At 57.4% G+C, this 17,791-nt stretch overlaps 1 protein-coding gene across 1 annotated transcript; it reads right to left on the bottom strand.

Annotated features, from left to right (window-relative positions):
• Window positions 1-1,107: 1,107 nt before the first annotated feature.
• On the bottom strand, window positions 1,108-17,481 carry LOC119104355 (ras GTPase-activating protein-binding protein 2). Its single transcript, XM_037228049.1, has 11 exons — window positions 17,453-17,481; window positions 11,628-11,777; window positions 7,495-7,681; window positions 6,746-6,868; window positions 6,235-6,300; window positions 5,046-5,049; window positions 4,513-4,592; window positions 3,809-3,875; window positions 3,098-3,228; window positions 1,909-1,980; window positions 1,108-1,125 (listed from the first exon to the last, which is right to left on the bottom strand). Exons 2-11 carry the CDS (start codon window positions 11,741-11,743, stop codon window positions 1,108-1,110), a joined length of 864 nt encoding a protein of 287 aa, XP_037083944.1. The 5' UTR covers window positions 11,744-11,777; window positions 17,453-17,481.
• Between the last annotated feature and the right edge of the window lie 310 nt (window positions 17,482-17,791).

The raw sequence follows: 17,791 nt of genomic DNA on the forward strand, positions 1-17,791 counted from the left end.
CATTTTGGCCTCTCGACGCGTGCAGCAATTGAGGCAAAGTGGCGTTGCCTACCTCAGCCTGACGGGGGGGCGGCCACTGCGGGGAGTTCAACGCCGCACCTCTGGTTTCCCAGACGCGCAGAGTATCACGGCACCACCGGTGGTTCCGGTGCTAGAATAAGACATGTAAGGGCGAGAGGCAGAGGCCGCCAGAGAATCTCACTCTTGGCGCCGATGTCGCTGCCCCATCGGTTCTACTGGCATCGGCTTCAACCTCGCACAAACCCGGCGACTCCACGAAAAAAACAGGGTTCACAATTCAGCGCTTTATTGATGATGATGTAATTGTTTTTTACAGATACGTTCGACTAGGAGGCAAAGTCCGAGGGAATGCTCCAAGCTCCGCCCACTGCAGCCGATGAGCGGTCTCCCGCCGCCGGGTGGCCAGGTCCCCTCCCTCTTTTGGTCAGACGGCGCCTGCCGGCGGTGCGACACCAGCGCCCCTGGCGGCCGCATCACGCAACCAGTCGCACATCCGCTACTGCTGATTTTACTCTCCGAGCAGCACAAGGAAAAGTCCACAGGCAAGGACGAAACAAGGAGTAGAGGCACACACGCACGCACACAATTAATAGGCAAATAATGTAAGCAACACAATTGTTAAATGGTCAAAACATTCGGTTTGAAATCTTAATTCACCCGCCTTGGCCTTCCATTGCCTACCCCAATCAACAACACCACATCCACTGGTCGCAGCTCTCAGGAATTTCACATCCCTCTACCTCCCGGATAGCGGTGTAACAGTGTTTACCTCACGTTAAAACTTGGCTAACCTATCCCTTTCTGGGGTTTCGGTGCCGGGCGGCCCGTAAAACAGCGCTGGCGCGCTCTCGCGAGCCACGCCCGGCGCATCACCAGCCGGCGGCACCGCCGCCGCCGCCAGCTCGCCGGGGACCGTCCGTCGCGCGCGCCACGCTCGCGGGGGCCGGGTCGGCAGACAAGTAAAAAACGCAGGCAGGGTGGCCCCACACACACCAGGCACTTCTGACGGCGCGGCCGCGGCGGGTCGCCAGCTGGGAGCGCGCGCGCCCGCTGGCCAGGCCGGCGGCGCGCCCCGCCGCCCACAACTCAGGCGCGGCGAATTTGCTACGGAAACGGCTCACGCGGGCGCGCGGGGACCGGCCGACCGGTGCGCGCTCCCAGAACACAAGCCACACACAGACACTGAAGATCACAGTATTTTGTTGGAGACTGGGGGCGCGCGCGCGCGCCCGGCCCGGCGGCTAGGTTTCGGCAGCCAATCGCAGAGCGCGGCGGCGCTGGGCGACCAATCGGAGCACGCCGCGGCGGACACGCCCACACAGGGGTGACAGGTTCGCTACCGGAGAAGCCACGGATGAGAGGAACGAAATGAACCAGCGGTCGGCGTCGCCGCGCGGGCCACGCGGCGGCACACAGGCGCTTGAGCAGACCCGCACACGAGTGGCGGCCGGCGGTCGGCGGCCGCCGCGCGCCGGCGTCTCGCCGCCGGCCAGGACGGTCGGGGCGCGCCGGCCGGCCGTCTCAGAGACGGCAGCCGCCCGACGCCGCACGCCGGCGGCCGGTCCGCCGCGCCTCTCACGCCGACGCCGCGCCCTCTGCTCCTCCCGCAATATAAATAGACGACCGACCGACCGGTCGGGCCGGTCGGCGGCGGACCGGCGTGCGGGCCGGCGGGCGCGCGGGCGGCGGCGGCACGACCAGCTGGTCAGCCGGCCGGCCGGCCGGCCGCTCGCCGCCGGCCGCTCAGCGCCGCGGGCCGCCCTGGTAGCCGCCGCGGCCGCGGCTGCCCTCGCCGCGACCGTAGCCGCCGCGGCCGCGCGGGGCGCCGCGGCCGAAGCCGCCGCGGCCCGAGCCGCCCCGGTCACCACGGCCGCGGCCCTCGCCCACCCGCTGCTGCTGCTGCTTCTTCTCGATGTTCAGGCGGTGGCCCTCGTCGCCCTGGCGCGACAGTCTGACCGGCTGCAACGGCAGAGGGGGCAGTGTCAGAGCGAGCTGCCTGTCGGGAGGACAGAGACGCCGGCCAGCCGCGCCAGCACGGCGTCAGCAGGGCAGCGACAGTCCAGAGGGCACACGGCGCGGAGGGAGCCACGCGCAGACATCTCTGCTGTCGGCCGCCAGCGGGACCCTCCAGACGCGTACCCTCTGCTTTGATATCGTGTACACAACACAGCGTCACTGCCGGAGCTGATCCTCGCCGACTCCAGGCCACGCACAGTCAGATGGTCCGCGGATGACCGACGCCTGCCGACGAATCGTCTCGCGCGAGGCGACCACGTATTGGCGCAGAGCTGGTCATTCCTGTTTGGCGCTTTGTTGGCTTCTCGGGTAGCCAAATTTACTTAACTGTTGTATCATTTTTAGACAAGTCTGCACCTATCTTCATGTAAGTTTGTGCCCATCACGAGTGGACAAATCTCGCCAAGAACTGTTAAGGAAAACTGCAATTATACATCACAGGGCGCAATTCAACAATGTCCTCACAGCGATTTGAAAGGTAGACATTTGTCATTCACGAAATGAAACACGCGACATGACATGGAGATAGATACTGATAAATTGTTCCTGCTTGGGCGGTTTTTCACAGAGATCCAAAGTATCTGAATCACTGCCTGCTCCCGAGCACGCAGTTCGCGGCTGATGGTCCGTGACTATCATTCTCCAATGACCGTGATCAAGACGTGAAACGGGCAGCCGCTGCCCGCTTCTCACGGTGCCACACCCTGAGCTCTTCTTACATATACAAACGTGCAAAAAAGTACCGCATCAAATATTGTCTATGCAGAACATTTCACACAATGCACTGGCGAATGAGGCACTGCGGCCTCCAGAAGCTGTGGTAAAGACAACAATCATATTCCGTCTTAACGCACCAAAACTGCATCTCCAAACTCCTACAAAATACTGGCTTCGCTCGCCTGAAATGCCTCCCCACCAGCCGGAATCGTGACCTCCGGGCTTCGACCGCAGCCTCGGACAGGCAGCACTGGAGGGAGCGGAGCGGCCACGCCTGCCGTGCAGTACTGACACGCCCCTCACCCACCGGGTCGGAGCACCCCCACCCCGCCCCGGCACGTACCATATCAGCGAGCACCTTCTGCACGGTCGCGGCCGAGTCGAAGATGACGAAGCCGTAGTTGGGGTAGGTACGCGGCGGGACACCCTTGGGCGGTGGCTTGCTGGAGTAGATCTTGACGTCCACCACCTCGCCTGCAGGGGACGGCAGCGTGTCAGGGCCGGTCGGAGAGGGACGACAAGGCGAGAGTACGCCCGTGGTAGCGGCGGCTGACATGTTGCACTATCCCGGGCGGATGGGTACCACAGCCAGCACATCACACAGGTGGCTGGCGTGTTACACTATCCAGGGCGGACAAGGACCACAGCCAGCTCATCCCACAAGTGGCTGACGTGTTACACTATCCAGGGCGGACAAGGACCACAGCCAGCTCATCCCACAAGTGGCTGACGTGTTACACTATCCATGGCGGACAAGGACCACAGCCAGCTCGTGACACAGGTGGCTGACGCAGGACGTGCTCGGCCCTCGATGACCCATCGCCTCGCGCCATGGTGCCGTGCGTGACTGTGACGGTGCGGCCGGCCGCTGGCGACCGCGCGCACGAGCCCAGCTCAGCCTGGCGCCGGCACCGACAATCAAGGCAAGGCTGCCGCATAACACGTGATACAACGCGTCCAAAAACACTGATCAGGGCGCCCAGGCCCGTGTACACAGGACTGCCGCCCGCTGAAGCCCGCCAGAGGTCCGGCGAACAGCGGCCCGGCCACCCACCGAAGGGGTTGAAGTGGTTGATGAGCTCCTGGTCGCTGATGTCGGGAGGCAGGTTGCCAACGAAGATCTGGTGGCTGTCCGGGTGGGCAGAGAGCGGCCGGCGGCGGTCGGTGGCCTCGCCAGAGGCGGCGGCCGACTCTGACGGCTCAGCAGCGGCGGCCGGCGCCGGGCGCGGCACCGCCGGGCGGCTGGGCGGAGACTGCTCCTGCGGGCCGGCGGCGGCGGCGTAAGCGGCCGGGCAGCACAGCCGCCTGCCACTGACGGCCAACTCTCGCACATGGTCCGAACCCTCAGAGCAGATGCGCCCTACAGGCTGGCCACGAAGCCCGGCGCCCAGGCTAGCCGCCAATGCTAGCAGCTCACACCACCACTGCCCCGGATAACAGACGACACGAGCAGTGCATGACGCCAGAAATTGTACAGCAGTGCAACACGCGTCGAGGGCACTTTTTCAGTTCTTTTTTTTTAAATTCGCCGAATGAGGCCAATCCATCATTTCATCAGTCCAGCAGCTGCTGCTGCTGCTGCTGCCCCCCCCCCCCCCCTGCCCCACTACGGGCAGCACCGCACGCGACACATCACCAGCGCAGAGGTGACCATAGCACGGAACATCCCGCAGACCGCCACCAACACCAGCGCACGGCACCGCGGCAGCCCCGCTAGCGGGCGGTCTGTCAGCCCCACGGGTCGGCCTGAGAGCCTACCTTCTCGGCGGGCCGGGGCGGCGCGGGGCGCCCGGAGGAGGCCTTGAACAGGTTGGCGTACGTCTTGGGCTCGTTGGAGACTGCAACACAGTGATAGACAGTCACAGCCGGTCGGTGCATTCCACAGCCGGGCACACCACAGCCGCCTCCAGTGTGCGCCGGCGGGCTGGGAGGCTGAAGAGGACTGACAGCCCCCCCCCCCCCCCCTCCCTCTGGCACTCAAAGGTCGGACCACGGCTCCATACACTTGGGCAGACAGGCTTAGATTGTCTTCAGGGATCATGGACCAGTCAGGATCGATACAAATAATGATGATTAAACATAGGGTCCAGTCTCGTTAAATTTTGCTCTCCAAAATAAGATACATACGCTCAAGATGTAGACTTTCAGGCATTTCTTCCTGTGAACATGAACACCTACAAACAAGTGCTGAGACATCGCAAACACTTCTAAGTAAGTCGGCCACCACGGTACTTTACGTTACGACTCCAGTCAGGCTGACAACACAGAGCCGGGCCGTAGCGGCGGCTCACCGGGCTGCGGCGAAGGCTGGCGCGGCTGCGGCGACGGCTGCCGCGGCTGCGGGCTGGCGGCCGGCGGCGGCGCCGCGGCCGGCTCCGCCTCCATGGGCTCGGCGGCGCGCGGCGCGGCCGGCGGCGGCGAGGCCGGCGGGGAGGGTGCCGCGGCCGGCTCGGGGGCCGGCAGCTGGAACACACGCACCGAGTTCAGCGGGAGCAGGCGGCAGACAGCAGAGCAGACTCAACGACGACACATGGCATGCGCAAGTCTGGAGCCCAGATACTTTACCTGGACTAATGACGCGACCCGCCCTTTGGCAACACGCCTCTGCCATGGCAACCCTCACGCCTTTGAGCTCCGAAGACCGATCTTGGCAGCATTCGCAACTCTACGACACCCAGGTCCGCCTTCCAACAACGGGCGTGCCACAAGAGAGATCCCCGGACACGCACGCCACGTGTGCTCCGCTGTCCCCGATGAGCGGCGACGACGGCGCCGTGACGTGTCTGTGCAGTGGCTGACTACACACCCGTGCGCACACTGCAGCGCCCGTGGCTGCCAGCTACTGTGACACAGTGTGCCGGCCGTGTCGCGCCTGCGCCGGCGTGGAGGCGGCACCCGCGCATGTACCGCGCCGTCACCCCTTCCGGTGCGGTGTGCTGCATCTGCACCGGCGCGGCGTCCCAGTGTCTACCTGTCACGTGACGCTGACATTCGGATGTGGTGGCGGTGCTGTCGCATTCGTGCTCGCCAGCGCAGCCATGCCATTGCCTGAGCCCGCCCCGTGTGCATGCCAAAGGCAGCCTAGCAGCCCGACCCACCCCCATGTGTATGTCATTGACAGTCCAGCAGCCCCACCCCGTCCCCGTGTGCATGCCAAAGGCAGCCTAGCAGCCCCGCCCTGTCCCCGTGTGTATGCCATTGGCAGTCCAGCAGCCCGCCCCACCCCCGTGTGTATGCCATTGGCAGTCCAGCAGCCTGCCCCGTCCCTAGCGGCGTGAGGCACGCCCGTACCTGCGGCGCGGCGGCGGCGGTGGCGGCGGGAGCGCTGTGACCGTTCACGTGCGGCGGCTGACCGTAGCCGGGCCCGGCGGCCGGCGCCGACGGCGGCTCGGCGGCCGGCGCCGTCGCCGGCGCCGGCGGCGCGGCGGCCGCGAAAGGCGCCGGCGCTGGCGGCTGGATGGTCTGCGGCGCCGGCGGCGCCTCCGGCTCAGCCTCGTCGTCCGCCTCAGCCGCGCCGTCGCCGGCCTCCTCATCATCGGAGAACAGCTGCGGGAGCAGGAGCGGATGGTCAGCCACGCCCGCCTCCGCCTCTGACGTCCGTCAAGTCGAGGAGGGCTCAGCCAGCAGAGATGTCACCAATGGTGTGTCAACTGAACAGTCATGCCATCACAAAAGTGGCTTAACAGCGCATAAGTCGGCGTGACAAATATGCAACAATGCAAACCATGTTTTATGGAGGGCTACACAATAATGCAAACCATGTTTTATGAAGACCGTAACACATAGTATGAGATTGCACCAAGTCTACAACGCATCTCACAAAAAATACGCACCCGAGTGGACCAACGTCGGCTCCCTGAGCGTGAACACGGCACCCGATGCAGCACGGACAAGGACTCCATGTCCCAGCACTGACTTGGTGTCCCACACAGACTCCACATCCAGCACTGACTCCCTGTCCAGTACGGACGACCCCCGGCCAACCACTCACGTCATCCTGGTAGCGGAAGATGTCGTTGTAGACGTAGTAGTTGTGGGCGGTCTGCGGTGCCAGCACGAACGTCTGCATGAAGGGCCGCATCGGGGCGCCGTTGTTGGAGAGATGGCCCGACACCTGGCGGAGGCGGAAAGAAGTCAAGCTGTCAGAACCAGCCACCCGAGGAGCCGCAACCATCGTCAAGACTGTCTGCCGTGAGCTACACCGCTGCACCGTGTGCCGCGCTCGGGTGGGCTGGGGTCCGCTTTTGTTCCCATTCACCCCAAACATCTAGAGTAAAATCGCAGTGTAAGTGACTCTACCACACGCTCCAGACGTGCGTGCCGGGCACTGAACAGCAGACGACAAGCCACGACATGCAGTAACTGCTTTCGAAACAAGTTTGAGCCACTCCACGTCGGACTGAGGACACGTTGGACGTCGGACTGAACCCGGTAAACAAAGGAGTTCTAATCCAAAACGCGATGAGCGGCGGACCCAATAATACAAAGTTTCAAAGCCTTCCCCTGACCGCCGATTTCATCCGGCGCAACACCACTCGGGGGAAATCATCCTTGCCCCACACACACCTCTAGCTCCTCCACCATCGCGGCAAGCTGCTGTTTGATAACTACGGACACGCCAGCGCTATACCCTCACTTCGCACCCTCCCTCGCACAGTGCCGGCTCCTCTGAGACATCTGGCCCCCCGCATACCGCGATCCATGCGGGCGTCTCGCGCCCGCCGGCGCCGCGCCACGCACCTGGATGACGACACCGCCGGCCAGCGTCGGGTGAGCGTCCACCTGCTTGATCTTGGTGCGGGCGTCCTTGAACTGCAGCTTCTGGATGCGGTCGTTGATCTCCTTCTGGCCGCGGGCAGTCTTGGTCTCCGACTGCTTGCCGCGCTCCAGACCGCCGTGCACGAAGCTCGAGTCCTGGCTGTAGAACCTGGCGAGACGAGCGCGGCCGGGTCAGGTCAGGTCAGGTCAGGTCAGGTCAGGTCAGGTCAGGTCGGGGCAGACCAGAACGGCGCGGGATGCACTCGGTAGAAGGACTGCATGACCCTAGCGCGTCTGCGCCGTACAGCAAGGGAGGGGCGCAGCACGGGCAGACATTGCAGCGGGACCAGCAGTGGACAAGGGCGGGCGTCGTCGCTCTGCCCAGAGGTGACTCGGGCCCGGCCCACCTCCGACCCGCCAGCGGAGGCCGACGGCGGTGCGGCGGGCTGGAGACGACTGCCACCGGACACGGCTGGCGCCGCAGCCGCAGTGGGGCCCGCTGTATCGATGGAAGCCGCGCCGCGGCCCAGTGGGGCCCACTGTATCGATGGAAACCGCGCCGCGGCCCAGTGGGGCCAGCTGTGGCGATGGAAGCCGCGCCGCGGCCCAGTGGGACCCGCTGTGTCGACAGAAGTCGTACCGCAGCCCAGTGGGGCCCGCTGTATCGATGGAAGCTGCACCGCGGCCCAGTGGGGCCCGCTGTGTCGATAGAAGTCGTGCCGCAGCCCATTGGGGCCCACTGTATCAACAGAAGCCGCGCCGCGGGAAACGCATCGAGTTTGGGTGAAGCGGGGTGTCCAAACCCGCATTACGCAAACACTCGGAATCGACACACAGCCACAAACATCGAGCACATTTTTTAGATACAGATCTGATCGAATATTTTGCGCCTCGCGACATTAAAGCGTGGACCCGGACGCCTCGCGACATTGGACCCGGACGGTCCAATACGCTGCCGATAAGCGGCGTGTCCTCTCTCTCTCCCGACGGCCACGCCCCGGGGCGCGTGTCCAGCCCCCTCCCGCCCCCGCCCCCCCCCCCCCCGTCAGCTGTGGCAGACGAGCGGGCCGGGCCGGGCGGCGCGCCCGTTTTCGCGTCGGCCCCGTTTGATCGGCGACCGTGACGTCAGCCGGCTGGCGGTGCCGCCCGGCCCACACACACACGTACCGTCGCCGCCCGGCCGCCGGCTCGCCCGGAAGGGTGCACGCTGTGCCCCGGCGTGCGGTGGTCACCGATAGCGGCCCTATCTGTCGCTGATAGGACAACTGGTGTTGTCACCCGCGCAAGGAACTGTTCGGCGGCTTGTCTGTTGGGGCCGAACCCTTTACAAGACTGCTGCTGAGGTAAACTGCGGCATATTTGTGAAGATGTTTGGGGGCAAACTGTGTTTCGCTGCGTAGTTATACAATGTCCACTACTGCCTTATCCAAACACATACTCAGTTCTCGCCGCCATTACCTTCATCATGGTGGCTACCGCTGGAGGTTTTATAGTTCAGCCGAGCGAGACGACTGCGGAAATACGTGGGCAACGCTCCGCATGCAACGGCCGAGCACTGAGCCGCCGAGCGTGCCAAATGAAAGACACGACGGCGCACCAGATCGTGATCTGGGCCCATCAACTGCTCCGGCGCGACACCGCCGTGGCGCCGGGACGGCAGCGTCGGTAGGGTCAAACACCCTCCCGGGCACGGACGCCAGCCACACGTATGCGGCGCTGCTCAGCCGTGCCGGTAACCCAGCTCCCCGACACGGACGCCTGCCCTCAGCCGCGCGGGTGACCCAGCCTCCCCGACACGGACGCCTACCCCGGCGCTGCTCAGCCGCGCGGGTGACCCAGCCTCCCCGAAACGGACGCCTGCCGCGGCGCTGCTCAGCGGCGCGGCGCGGCCGACTCTATCGAGCCGCCGGCGTCGACCGGTGGCCGGGGCCTCGGGCCGGGTTCGGCGGCGGCTCCACGCGCGTCAATACGGACCGACGGGCCCCGTCGGCCGCTGAAGGCCGCTCTCGGGCCGGCCGCGGCCGCCACAGCCGATCCCACACGTCCACGCCCGGCCCGGCAGCGCCCCGCATTCACTCGCGGGATCCGGCGCTGGCCCCGCCGCCGCCGCCGTCACGGACACAAGATCGGTCCGGCGCCGGCGCGGGCCGCTGGCGGGGAGGGGTCGCTCGGGCCGGGCCGGGTCGGGTGCCGGCGCCGCTGTCGGGCGCGGCGCCGCTGGCGAAGACCTACGCCGGCCGCCGGAAGTCGGGCGGGCTCGAGTCCCGCTCAAAGGAGCGGCCCCGGTCGGCCGCTGGTTGCCGGGTCGGCGGCAGCGTCTCCCTACTGCCGGCCCGTGTGAGCAGGCTCGCTTCCAACCCCAACGACCGGCACAGTTAAAGGGATGGGGGGGGGGGGGGGGGGGCGGGCACGAGACACGGAAGCCATTCCCGTCCCCTGAGCCGAGCAGTTTACACCACATACTGGACGATTTGGCAGGAATTCAGTCCGCATTCTCAGGAGCTCGCGGAACATCTGCCCGCTGACCACGTGTCTGCAGTGTCCCCAGACGGCCTGATAATATCGGCAACCCAATTCCCAAAGCAGTCACTGTCCATGAGAGGCTGCCTGGCAGCGTCATAACGTGCCCGGCGTTATCGAGCCACACAATGCCCCGTGCGCACGAAACTCAGCGGAGCAGCCCCAGCTGGGGAGCGCGCCGACGAACACGTTCCGGGTAAACGATCACCCGCGTGGGTGTGGAATGACCGCCATCTCCGCTGGGCCGACGCGTCATGCCTCGCCACTCGATCCAACTGCCAGCGACATCGACGAAACTGTTCCAAGAACCATGCCCTGCGCGACGCTTTCCAGCCCCGCTTGACGGCTTGCGTTCGCGGCGGCGCCTCAGCAGCGGCGCGCCCGAAGGCCGCGATCCGCTCCGCCACATCCAGCCCGCGATCTAATATACCGGCTCGATACTCTACGCTGAGCCAGAGCGCTGCCCGGTTCTCTAGCCCCCTCCCCTGCTCTCCATGCCCCCCGCCGGACCGTCGTTGGTGAAATCGACGGCTGCCGCACTGACAGCCACGCTCCTATCCGGACAGCCGGTCTGCTCGGAGGGACCAGCACTGCGGGCCTGCTCTGGGAAGGGCTTGAGCCGGTATACGCGCATCCTTCGCCCGAGGCCAGAAGCTGACATCGGAGTATGCAGCGCCGGGCGCACCGGCCGCAGCACCAGAGGGTACTTCCCAGCCACGTCATGCTCACGTTAAGGTATTCTGAGAGATCATTTCCATCTACGAGCACGGCCTTGGAGCCCACAGTCCTGTTAACCGCGAGCAAACCAGCCCAACGCTAGGGCCTATTCAGCGTTTTAATCCGCTTCTTCCCATGAGACATCAGACGCAATATCTATTTCACGCGTGTTAAATTTCAATCCCCGAGGATCCCCAAATAGAGACGTCCTTGAACAACGCAGGACGTTGCAGGTGTAAGGCGCCCAACACGTCACCGGGGTATTAGGGCCACGTTATGTGACCTCAAACGACAATCCTACACTTCGCATACGTTGTGGATTGTGTACGATAGCGTACTCGTCTCTGGCGGAGGGGAAGGCTCGCCACCCTTGCGGGAGAGGGCAGGGCCTTCGAGGCCCTCGTCCGACAGCAGCCGTCATCCCGTTACATAACGCAAATGCCCGACGTTGTCAGACACGACCCATGCCGAGCACGCGCCGCCCCGGCCCGATGATGTCACCCCGCCGGCTCACTACGCTCCGGCCGTGCCGGCGCCGCTCTGGAAGACGTCCGCACCGAGACTTCCCCGCGGCCCCTGACGTCACGACCACGGCATGCACCCGGTCCAGATCAGCCTCGCGCTCCTCCGTCCGAGGAAGAAGCCCCACGTTATACCGCAGCCCGGCATTGGAACAGCGCGTGTGCGTTTGTGGCGTGGCGCAGACCACGATCGGACGATCCAGCTTTCGTTCCCGAACTATGCGGGGATGGGTCATGGATGGACGCATGGATTAACTCAAGCGTAACTATCACAGGCACGAAGCGTTCGGTCGCGGGCGCGGACGGCACGCGCGGTGGACGCGCCTCCGACGGAAACCCGGCGCCCGGGTGCCTCACCTGTGCACATGGTCGGGCGCTTCGTTCAGCAGCGTGTAGTACTGCTTGACGAAGACCATGCTGATGTCGCGGGGCGTGGGTTCATCCATGACAGCGGTGGGCATTCCCATTACCATTATCTGCCGACTGGTGTCCAAAGTCCCCGACAGGCTGCAAACGGCGAGAGAGCGGAGTGAGGCGGGCGGGCGGGCAGGCAGACGGACGGACGGACGGACCGGCCACGCCGCCGGCGCCCAGCAACGCCGCCCGTAACACTGATGCGCTCCGTGGGCGATGCCAAGGCGACCGAGCGTCGGCCGGGACGGGGTCACACGCTCCGACGGAGGGGCTCCTTGTTCGGCCCGTCGTCCTCATCCGGCGTGCTGGTATGCTCATGAGGCTTCGGCCAGTGGAGTTCCCAGCTGTTATCAAGTGTTACGGAGTCCTGAGAGGGACTGGATTACAGTGTCCTCCCTTTCTCGGTTATCTCAGCGGTCGAACATTAGATTAGTAGTCAGAAGACCCCGGTTCAAACCCATGCAATGCCAAGGGGGAAATTCGGGATGTGACATGTACATGGCCAAAACCCACACATCACCCAGTCAGTCTCAGGACCTGACAACATCTGACAACGACCTGACAATTTGCCGGCCGAAGCACTGCATACTTCCTTACACACTAGACGAGGATGGTAGCCAGAACAATCATGCGATCCGTTTAACTTATCTTGTCTCACCTATTGTATACTACCCAAGAGCTCTTCTAAGAATTTCATTAATCCCTGTAAACCGTGTGTACGTTTCCGACCTTTCACGGCAAGGCAAACACTTCTGACAACGCGTCTTTCCTCTAGCCATTTGTGGCACATCCACTGCTACAGCCGCGGCCACAACCCCTCGTACATCGATCGCAATAAGACAGTACTTGTGCCTCTCAAGTGCCATTTATGGCCAGTCTACATAACAGACAATTCCGTGCATCCTGCACTTGCATATCAGTAGTTATAATCATCTCAACCCTCGCGGCTTCCACGCAATGGACGAGTGCATCCCCATACTTGGTGTGTCAATTCAAAAAGAGTAGCCTTTCTGTCTCCCAATTGTCCAAATATAATTCACTAGGTTGGAAATTGCCAACCTTCAGTATGCTGGGTAGCACTGAATAAATGACATACCAACTGCTACTGGTCAGGCTACCACTGAGCCATGTTATGAGAGACCTTTCAGCTGTAAGGCTGTGCTCATACACTCATGGCATTGAAGAATGCCATGGAATGCTGACCTTTCTCCTAATGTATTCTTAGTGGCAATGCTCTCCATCGCCAAGAGAAATCAGAGCACAGAGCCACTTTTGATAAGCATTGCATACATGTAAAAATATGTGACATATGTTTCATGGGGTAAGATTAATCATGAGTGAGGCAAATTTTGCTCACACAAATATTTATACCCTGGCCAACCTTGCCTTAAGTTTTACCTGACCAGATCACTGTGTCAAACCCACTGCAGGGCCCAGGAAAGCCCCACCCAGAAATACCCTTTCAACCTTACTGCTGTCTGACCACCAGCTGCATCAGTAATTAAAGGAGACCCAGCTAATGGCAAACCCTCCAAAACCTGTCTCAATTACAGCACACCAAACAAACTTAACTGATGCTGTGACCTAAGATAGTGTGGCAAGACAACCATACAGAGTTTTTATCCAGTTCCCCTTCTCATTGTGACCATTAACCACCCAAAGTATTAATGGTGCCAAGGTTCAGGTCACAGCAAGCAGACCTGTAAGTCATTGCATGCACCCTGACTTCAAAGACTGCATATGTCAGGCTTGGCCATGCCTACAGTCAATGCACATCATTACTTTACATTAGTTTCATCATTACTGTCAGCTCTTACTGCCAGATCAAGGACCATGCACACATATGATGACAGTAAGCTAAATCACACAATTTGTGTTATGGGACATGCCCATTGATGCTAGATGCAAGTAATGAAACCTTGTAATCCTGATAAATGCAGTGATAATAAGTCACATTCAATTATGTGAGAACTTCATTGTCATCAGAAAACATCACATAACATACTCAGTATTTCTATTGCAAACCAATGAGAACTGAAAATCCCCACTCAGATTCTAATAAATGACCATCTACAGTAATCTGGATCATTAAGCCAAGTTTGATGTTCTAACTTTTCTAGTCAATAATAACTGAACACTAACTTGACATCCCCAAAGACATGCACATAATTCAAAGGCACCTAGCATTGCAGCCTATGTTTTGAGCCAAACTGACCATGTCAGAAGTATTTTGAAAAGAATCTCAGTACTGTGTACAGGGTTGACAGAATCTAACTGCAGAGTTTCTGTCACCCACTCTCCATGGCTACAACTGCCTGGCTTAAACTCCTGGTGGGGCAATGGCAGAAACTCCAGGTAAAAATTGTGAGTGACACAAAGTGATTGACTGGCAATTCTAGGAGCAACCAGGAGGTAAAACCACAACACAGAATGAATGCCTCAGTCACCAGGTGAAGGTTTTGGGGCGATCACTCACAGCCCCTTCACTCCAGTCCAAAGCAAAAACTGCACAACATTGTTACATCAGCCACTACAGTGGTCCCAAGCCACTACTCCATTTCATCCACCATTAGCACAGAGAGCACAGCATGCAGAGTGGCTTTTATCTGTGTAAGAATTACAGGCTTTTTAAGTCTTGCTTCAGTTTGTGCATATGTAGCATGATGGTAATAATGCAGTGTCATTTTGTCATGTCTTTGTACTGTATCTATACCTGAACTTTACAGCATGAACAAATGCTTATGTATTTTAAATCCAGTTGATCATGCTCAATATTTTTAAAGTTTGCCAAAATGTCATTGAATGGTATGTAAAATTGTGGTAAAATATACCATGCACCAAATGCAGGATAATGCATCCATACATCTGCCCAGCAACACATTGCCACTGATAATAGGAACAGTTGTACACATCACCACCCATGGTCACCAGCCCTGGGGCACAAGCTCAGATACTAAATGGTGTGTTATTCAAGGCATATACTTCAAACATTTTCCTCACACTGTCCCACAGGCATCCTGTTTCTGGTATTGTGACTGCTAGGAAGCATTACAGCCATAATCTGGTGACAAGTAACATTCAAAAGGAGAAATACTGGCCTGATGTTTTTGACATTTAATGCCAGTTTTTCCTGTAAGTTGTTAAGTGCATGTGAGAGGAACATTATGCATAAATACAGCAGCAATAGCCCTATCCCTCATAGACAATCCAGAAGGTTGGATAGAAAACATCTATATGCCCATTTTCTTAGCTCTTCTGTAACGATAATGCTGTCCTATTAGTTTTAACTGATGAAATAAAAAAAAAACTAGGAAGTTGCTGACACTAACTTCACCTGGCCACAATGCTGAGCCTGATTTGGTCTTAAATACATGCTCTGGCAGTACTTGTATAAAATATTTAAGCTCCTTTGATGCTAGAAACATTAACTTTGCTCCTAAAATGACTGCATGAAATTTTATTTCAGCTCTTCAGGCTTGTGAGTGAGAAAATTATAGTAGACTGCATGGCAATGCTGAATTCTTTTATCAACAGATTTTGCCAAAAGCTATCCAATCCAAGTGAACCACAAAATCAAAGTGCTCAAATAACACACATCTCCATGAACAACTGAGCAAATGAAATGCCTGCTAACATAAAGAGGCCTACTAAAACTACCCCCAGGAAATTTTGCACTGCATGACAGCACAGTGAGGAAGCAGGAAAAGCAGCCCTGAGCCTATAAAAGCCATTATTCATTTCGTGGGTGGGGCTTTGCCTCTCCAGCAAGACTTCCAAGCTTGGGGTAGTCCAAAAAACTACACACACACAAAATTGTCCAGAACAAGGCATGATGGGTGATTAAGCAATGAGGTACTGAGCAGGGCAGCACACACAGTTATACTATGCTTCCAACAGCTCAACAGCTGATGAACATACAACTGGCCCACAACACACTGCACAACACTGTAATACGCTATATCATGTCTCTGAGATTAAAGCCCCATACTAACATGCTTGAAACATCAACAACTGACCACAACAGGCATGTTTCACTGCACTCAAGGAAAAGACAATCATACAATGTTCAGCATCAAGTTAACCTGCATCTGCCTGGTAAAGTTATCTCACATCAATTTGACTTGCTGCAAGATAATCTCAGCAATTAACTTTGAACCTGATTAAGATAATCTATTCAGTCAGATAACAGTTGCAACTGAAACAGAAGCATCAGCCCTAACTGGCCAGTATAAATAACGTTGACATATAAATAACGGTGACTTACATAGAAACATTGACCATTTCAGGTCTTAAAGAGACACAGACATACTCAGGTCTTATATGGTTTCAAACACAATTTGTCAAGGCAATCATGCCCCATTATGCAACTTCATAATTGAAGCTCCTGGATTTTACATCACATTATCAGCTTGAGTCATACCAAACTCATTATGAAATGACAAGTTAAAGAATGACATCTGATAATCATCCTCAGCCATGGATCAGCAAAGAGATTAGTCATCAATCACAAAACGTCATCATTTTTAAATTAGAACATGACACCAAAAATTGTTTGCTATCCTACACTGCATATATCTGCTTGTGGAGCAAGAGCCATGGAACTTCTGTGGGCTTTTCAAGGAACCTATCTTTATGATTCATTAGAATGATTTTTAAGCTCAGAGTCCATGCAAAGCTAAGTATGCTGGAAAGACTGAGCCAATGCTCCCCCAAAGCAAGTTCCACAATTAAACTTTCCAAAGAACAAAACGGCTGTCCCCTAACAGCATGGCCGGGTCTAAGTTTGAAGTGGTGATTAGCCTGGGCCCACCAATTCATCATCTCCAAGTTGGAAGGTGACATCCAAGTCACAGTGGTGATTAAATGGTATTTTAAATCACATAGTATTTAAATGACCATCCACCAGAGATATCTCTATGATCCTAAACAGAACATTCTTAGAAATTTCCCACATCCCACAAAATCAGTCCACTTTTGGATGCTTCCGATTCTGTGTAAAGCTGTTTCTTATGACAAGATCACATTAACAGTTTTTGTGCATAATGCTTCTCCTTACCTATGTGCACAAAATGCACAAATCCATATACTTAAGCAATATGCCACCCAAGTGTATGCCAATCATTGACATGGACAAATGACACATGTGAGTATAAACCACACAAAAATATTACATGTGATTTCAATATCAGTGAATTCCTAACCATCATTATACACTTTGCTATGGGCCTCCGCACCAGCATACATGGCCATTAATGCCTAAAGTATTCACAACCTTGATCACAGGTTATGATGCCATGATCTATTTCTAAGAATCTTAACCTTAAACAAACAGCTGTGTCATTTGGGTTTCATTTTCATGTGTGAAAGACCTGCATAAACCCTAAAGTTAAAGTTCCATACTCAGGGCTAAGTTGGAAAGATTGATGATCACTTTTGATGCACTGTGGTGCATGGTCGCCACACCACGGTACCCTCACCAAAATAATGTAAGATAGCGATAGACAAACAGAAAAGCATAAAAATCACAAATATTTACCGAAAAGGTCCGAATCACAGTACTTAAATAGTTCCCTCCCTTAAATCCTTGTTCCACAAAGGACGACAGGAAACGCCGACCTCGCCGCGCTTCCGCAGGCGTCGTCACCACGCAATCTAGACACGATGACGTGAAATCAATGCTCTACAAGTGCCTAAAAAATCACAATTATTATTCAAAACCCCACAGCCTTGCAAAATTTCAAGAACATTAATACCCCATATGCATATACCTGAAGATGCCAACCCGTCTCACCTCGATCTCGTGCCGCGAACCTGCCATGCGCAAAAGAGAACTCCAGAAGCCAAAATGGTGGAATGATCAGCTGGAATATTTGTTTTGGGTTGAGGGCTACACAGTTCAAATGAGTGCTGCTTCGCAATGTAAGTTTGGCGACAAGGGAACATAGCTGCTAAATATGTGTAATAAAATAGGTAAAAACAGGATGTGTCCTCACATGCATAAAACAGGAGTAAATGGAGAGTCGTCCACCAAGTGCGTCACGTGCGGTGGGCTTCTTGATGGAGCGTAACGAAAGCGTAACAAGGGAGTAAGTGGGAAGTTTGGACAG

This window comes from Pollicipes pollicipes, unplaced genomic scaffold (genome assembly GCF_011947565.3).
Source record: "Pollicipes pollicipes isolate AB1234 unplaced genomic scaffold, Ppol_2.1 Scaffold_6052;HRSCAF=7182_pilon_pilon_pilon, whole genome shotgun sequence".
NCBI lineage: Eukaryota > Metazoa > Arthropoda > Thecostraca > Pollicipedomorpha > Pollicipedidae > Pollicipes > Pollicipes pollicipes.